The sequence below is a fragment of the Pteropus vampyrus genome, unplaced genomic scaffold (assembly GCF_000151845.1).
Source record: "Pteropus vampyrus isolate Shadow unplaced genomic scaffold, Pvam_2.0 Scaffold1000006004, whole genome shotgun sequence".
Taxonomy (NCBI): Eukaryota; Metazoa; Chordata; class Mammalia; order Chiroptera; family Pteropodidae; genus Pteropus; species Pteropus vampyrus.
This window is the reverse complement of record NW_011920406.1, coordinates 1-6,251: the sequence shown is the minus strand read 5'-3', so window position 1 is coordinate 6,251 and position 6,251 is coordinate 1. Positions and strand designations below refer to the sequence as shown.

Sequence of the window (6,251 nt, the reverse complement as noted above, 5' to 3'; positions counted from 1 at the left end):
CAAATTCTCATTCTTCTTTTTCCTCTTCAACCCAGTCCCATCTGGTTTGTGTCTTATTCACTCTATTAAAGCAGATCATCCTGAGGACACCAAATGTGTCTGTTTCCAGGTCCACTGGGGAGTTTGTGCCTACTGGCCCTACAAACTCCACTGTGTCTTTGGAACGCTTCCCTGTTCATCCTCTAGCTCATTTGTCCCCTACCCCCTCAGTGCCTTTTGCACACTCTTTTCTACCCAACCCTGAAACGCCGAGGGTCTGCGGGATTATGTTTAGGTCCTTTGCTCATTGTACACTCTGTGAGTGACCGCATCCATTCTGATGCCCTAATTACCACACAAGATGCAATAAGACATCCCCTAGTAATACCTCCCATGGCAGTTGTGTTCATCATACAGCCATATTCCCAACTACCAATAAGACTTGTGCATGAACCTGTCTCCCAGTTTGAGAAAACATCTGATGTTATTTTTCCTTTTTATCCTCCTTTGTATCTAAAATTTCTGGCATGTTTATTCTTTGTTCCTTTCTTTTCTTTTGCTTTGTGGTATTTAATATAATTTAAACCTCAGTACTGTTTTTGACTCCTTTTTGGTGATACAAAGTTTAAACACAATAGGAACTATCCATATTTACTCTATGTATCTGTATTTCTTGATCAGAGTTACGCAGTTTGAAATTAGACACTCAGCTTCCACACATCATCTGAATGGAATGAATGGTAAAAACATTATACTACCCATTCTTCACTATCAGTTACAAAATGAGGGTTTGGATTTTGATTTTATAAATAAATTCCAGAACCTTTTACATAGAAATTTAATAAATAAAGCAAAAACAAACTTAACGTAGAGACGTAAAAGTGTTTTATGTATTTTAATACAATGTAAAGATGAACATGTCATTACATCGATTTTTAAATATGAAAGATGCAAGAAGGACTGCAAAAAATTAAATATTAAATAAATAAATAAATAAATAGGAATCAGGAATCAAAGTAGTAATTTCCGTGACTTCAGCACAAAGATATTTTCGAAATGTCCGATGTTATATATGCAATATGATATGGCACAACCAACAATGGAATCATATCGAGGTGAGTCCATGCCTCCATCCTGGTTTCAGAACCATTCTATCAACTTTGTTGATAAAGAGAAGGCTCTCTTGATTTCCACTCTGACAATCTCCCAGGCACAGTCACTGTATTGCTTCTCTTTGAGGTAGACACGGATGCCCTGGAAGTACCTCTTCACGGCTAATGTAGAGTCCTCCATTCCCAGGGCAGATTCTGCCTCCTTCATCTCTGGCAACAAACAGGTGCCCAGGTCTTCCAGCTGCCAATAGAGTCCACTGAGGAGCCCATGCAGTAGGGTCATGTTCCAGGCAGCAGAGGAGTGCTCTGTGCTGAAAATGTCGAAGGTTTCCTGAAGCATCTCATGAAAGACAGTGATGGCCTGATCCTTCTGGATGTGGCTGCCATATACCATCTCCCGTGGCAATCCGAAGTTTTTTCTGTCCTTCCGACAGCGGAAAGAGCCGATTCTCTGCATTCGGTGCAGAAGCGCGATGTTCTCTTTGCTGAACTGGATGTGGTCTTGAGACAGGTCACAGCCTAGAGACCCACCAGGACCATAGCTGAACACCAGCACGGCGGTGAGTAGAGAGAACAGGGGGGCCATGCCGAATCGGAGATGCTGCTGGCCTGGCTGAGCTGCAAGTCAGGGGGAGCCTTGGACTCTAGGTTCTCTGACGACATTCTTTCTAAGCATGGCCATTAAATAGGGAACACAATAATTTTCACTTTCTCAACATTTTCTACATTTTTACTTCCTTTTTTTGTTTTCGTTTATGTGTTCTCTGTGGAGTCCAAGAAGATATCATCAATCTACACTATTAATTTTGCAATAGAAGTTTAATTTTCCCAGGTAATTCAAAGTATCACTACAAGTGAATACATATCAATCGAGTAAAGATTTCGTTCTAAAATCAGAAGTGTTGTAGATATGTCATTACACGCACACATGCACATACTCTTGTATATTTTTTAATACGTAAAAATCGGTGTTCTCTGTGTTAGAAACACAACTTGACTTCAACCTGGGTATCCTCCTTGCCTTACATGGGATAACAGGCTTCCTCAGCCCTATGGGTTTATGTGTTTTGTTCGGTAACAGACCATGTATAGCGAATAAGCTCTTTAGAACCAAGGACTGGGATTCGCTTACAGTTTTATTCAGAGCAGAGGCTGATGATCATGAGTGAATGGGGTTCTGGGATGTTTCTTTTTCTTCTAGAACACATTCTTGCAGGTCCGTCTGGTTGTGCTTCATGGGCTCCACAAGATCAGAACTGCAACAGATTCTGCCCTTTCTTTCCACCGTGTGTAACTGGTTTCGACGCTGCTCATCCTTTCCAATACTTTAGCAGGAATACCGGTTCTCTTCTGGGGCATGTAGGTGTGGGGATTCTAATCCCAAGACCATTTTATTTTCCCAGCACCACCTGACTCATGAGAGAGATGCCACTTCTAGTAACCCTTTTCTTCTGGAGTGACAAAGTGTCCTCAAACCAAACTCTCCTGGACTCATTCCGTGAGGTCAGGCAGATCAAATCCTGAGGACTCTAGAATACCCCTGCCATGGAGGGCTTGTATCGTTGTTGGTAAAATAATAACCATGCAGCATCCTTGCCCTTCCTGCTGGAATGTTTGTGTAAAGGATCCTCATTTTCAGCAGTGACCTTCTCTTCTCCTGACCCACATCCTCAGGTATCAGGTATCAGGAGCCTTCCATGGTGATAGCAAAGTGAATTTTGTCTGTAGGTGGAGGAATTAGTTATCTAGTTGTAATCATTTTACCTTTAGTAAGCAGATCATTTTCATTTTCCAATACAGCGTTTATTGTAAGAATCGTTACTTAAATTTCGAATACCAGCTTCACTCTGCATTTCTGAGCTGGGCGCAGGAGATTCAGTGACAATGTCTCTCTGTAGAAACTCAGAGGACAAAAACTAGCGCACTTCTGTTGTTCGTTTAATCTGCGTATGTTTTTGGGCTGCTTTGTCTGTCTTCTGTGTCATACTCAAAATGCAGAGTAGTGCAGTGCAAGTTATTATGTCGAAATGAAATAACCTTTTTAAAAACTATTTGAGCTCTTCCACTTTAAATTTAAATAATAGCAAACAGATTCCTAATAACTTAATTTTTCCACAGTGGCTTACAGGGTATACTCTCTTTTGCTCATCTGGCATTACTTTCTGTTTCATCCCAAGGTTAATGCAAATAAGGGGAAATAACAGAATTGCAAAGGGGCTTCACCGTTTTTCTCTCTAACTTTCGAGACTTTAGATATTTTATTTTTCATTTCTACATTCCTAGAAAGCAAAACTGGGCAGTGGTTTGTGGGCAAGAAAGAAAACAAATGTAAATCTGATGTCATGAATGTGAAAGAAGGAAAGTGACTTTCCTGCTGGGTAAATGACACAGTCTATGGTAGCAAAATTTAGTGAAGCAGAGATGGGACTGGGTGCTGTGGCAGAGTGGAAGGATGAAATCCAGCATGGAATTACACAAAATAGGGAAATGGCTGCCCCTGCCGGAGGCTCAAAAAAGACTACATTCTGATCAATGACCAACCTTCGACCTTGGAGACGAGCCCCTTCATCCTTCCTCCCTTCAATCCACATGAAATCAGCTCTGAGGAGAGAAGGGAGGAGTCACACCAACCAATTCTCAAGAGAATGGTAACCTGAACCCAGGTGCCAGAACCCAAACAACCCTCTCCGGTAAGATTGTAGATAATAACCTTTGCCTGTAGTCTATGTAGTTAAGAAATCTTCTCAGGCAATTTAAAGATTGCCTTGAGAAATCTAGAATGAAAGAGAAGGTACTAAGAAAAGAATCTGCTCTTAATCAGGAAAATACTGATGATGATATTTTAAATGATAATACCGAAATTTATTGCTTCTTAACCACGGACCAGCTACTGACCTAAGATCTTTGAAGTTATTAACTCAGTCTTTTCAAGAACTCCATTTGGATTGTTGGGAGAGAAATACAAATCTGGAAGGATGGATTATTCCGAAGGTACTAAAATCCAAGGTCAAATCCTTTGGAAGATTTGAGATAATGACTTGTCTGGAAGGGCCTGTTAAAAGAAATGGTGAATTGAAATGGGCCTGGGATTTATGATCCATGAAGAGGCCCTGGCATGAAATCAGATCGGGAACTGTGCAGTGATAAAGGATTTCGAGCGTCACTTCAAATGCCAAAGGGCTATTGTCCAATCATTTGTATGGCAGCAGAAGTGCAGTATGAGGCACTGACCGACTGACTTTAAATGCTAAGGAAAGTAGACACAGTTCTTTTGAAAGAGTTGTGAGAGAAGATTGTTCAGGCAAAGGAAACAGAAGTTTGCATCTGGCATTGGAATAACCTTCGTTCCTTCCAACACTCAGCAAATGCTGTGGTATCGGATTCTCCGGTCGGGGACGCTGCCAATGGGTACATCTCCGTGGGAGAACTCTGTGCTCAGGGAATCCACTTAGATCTCCTCCTTGTCTGAATAGGAACGATCTGGCGAAACAACTGATTCAGTGCTACCCATTGGAATCGTTTCACCTCCTGAGGACCTGCCTCTTCCAGTCCACACATTAAACGTCGCTGTACTCCTTCCGAGTCTTCAATGTGCTGCTGACTTTCATCTCTTTCCCGTTTCTACATGTGCGCTGTTGCCTTTGAGCAAACATGAGTCCTGCAGCATCCTTCTCATGGAATCAGACATGGAACCTTCTCAAGAGGGGCACAGATGAGCTCCTGGATTTGTTCCCAAATCAGTGGTGTAGATGTGTGGGAAGGACTCCCGTCTTCACTACATTTCTGAGCTGGATTGGACTTCAGTGGATTCGTAACCGCTGTAGCACGGGAATCAGATGGCATGAGGGAGGGTGGAGGCGTGGCCAGGTCCGCACATGCTCTGATTGGCGACGCTGGAAACCTTGGCAGCTTCCAGCTGGTGCTGCACCATGATCCCTCACAGCTCATCCAGCGGCACTTGAGATCCCTTCTCCCTCCTTGGGGGTGTGATTTGCCCTGTGCTAAGGGACCTGTGAGACGTCTCAGGCACCACCTTCGCCCCTCGCAGCCATCCAGCCCTGCAGCTCAATTTTCCTACACCTTTGAATATTGAATATCTCTGAAATATGAAAGAGGACATGGCTATAAAGATTTTTAAAGAAAGGCAACAATATGGAACCAAATTATAAACTTTTTCACCCAAAATTAGAAACAAAAAACAAAAACAAACCAGTAAAGTTACTGTAAAATAAAAATAGAGATAAAAGGAAAAGGAAATGAAAGAATAGAAAAGAAAAGAATAAAGAAAGAACACCAAAGAAGGCAGCAGTCATAGTGTTTGAAAGTTGATAGGCAATCAAAGATCAGAGGCAGGTGAATCAAAAAAAAAAAAAAAATCCTTGTATTCATGGTCCTTATAGTCCCATACAAGTGATGGCAGAACAAAAGATATCAAGTCACAAAAATGGTTTAACATGGAAATTACAGCCCTTTTACTTATCAGTTGGACACAAGCTATCTAACGGTGGAGTCTGTAAACCGAAGTCAAAATTTGAGAATGAGATCCCTGCAAACTGAGCAATTGGCACAAACCTTCTGATGAACTTGTTCAGTTACAGTTCAGATGACTTTAATACCTCTCGATTCTACCCAAACAGATACTTCACAGGCCTATCATTCGACAACAATCGTATCCTCTGAAATTCCTTTAAGCTATGCTTCTCTTACTACCGAGTCAACGTGCAAGGGATGCCAGTGGCATCATTATGCAAAGTGAAAAGGAGAATTTCTCCTGATTATGTAGTCAATGGACATGACTACATAATTATTCTCTACAGTGAAGAATTAAAGTGAATAAATAAAAACTTTACTTTACAACTTAAATTTAAAAGCTACTGACATTTAGTATATTTAAAATGTCTATTTAATAAACATCAGATTCAATTTTAAATAAAATTAATTGAGCTTGACTTTAAAACTACGTTTCCAGAGTGACTTTTAATGTAACATATTTACTACATAGAGATCCAACGGCATGTTCAAATAAATATGTATATAATTCTATAAAATAATACCAATGTTTAGATATATTTTAAAATCATTCAAAATTGCTCAACATCATTGTAAATTAAATTATTTTCTTAACATTCATTTTAGGTAGGCACTTTATTTTTAATCTTG

General features: G+C 40.6%; 1 protein-coding gene across 1 annotated transcript; it reads right to left on the bottom strand.

Moving 5' to 3' along the window:
* Positions 1 to 1,119: 1,119 nt before the first annotated feature.
* LOC105311676 (interferon tau-1-like) lies at positions 1,120 to 1,677 on the bottom strand. The gene has a single exon (XM_011387609.1). It carries the CDS (start codon positions 1,675 to 1,677, stop codon positions 1,120 to 1,122), a length of 558 nt encoding a protein of 185 aa, XP_011385911.1.
* Positions 1,678 to 6,251: the final 4,574 nt, after the last annotated feature.

What these genes read in the sequence shown, in the direction of transcription:
- LOC105311676 (XM_011387609.1), bottom strand. Translation starts at nt 1,677, where the DNA reads ATGGCCCCCCTGTTCTCTCTACTCACCGCCGTGCTGGTGTTCAGCTAT.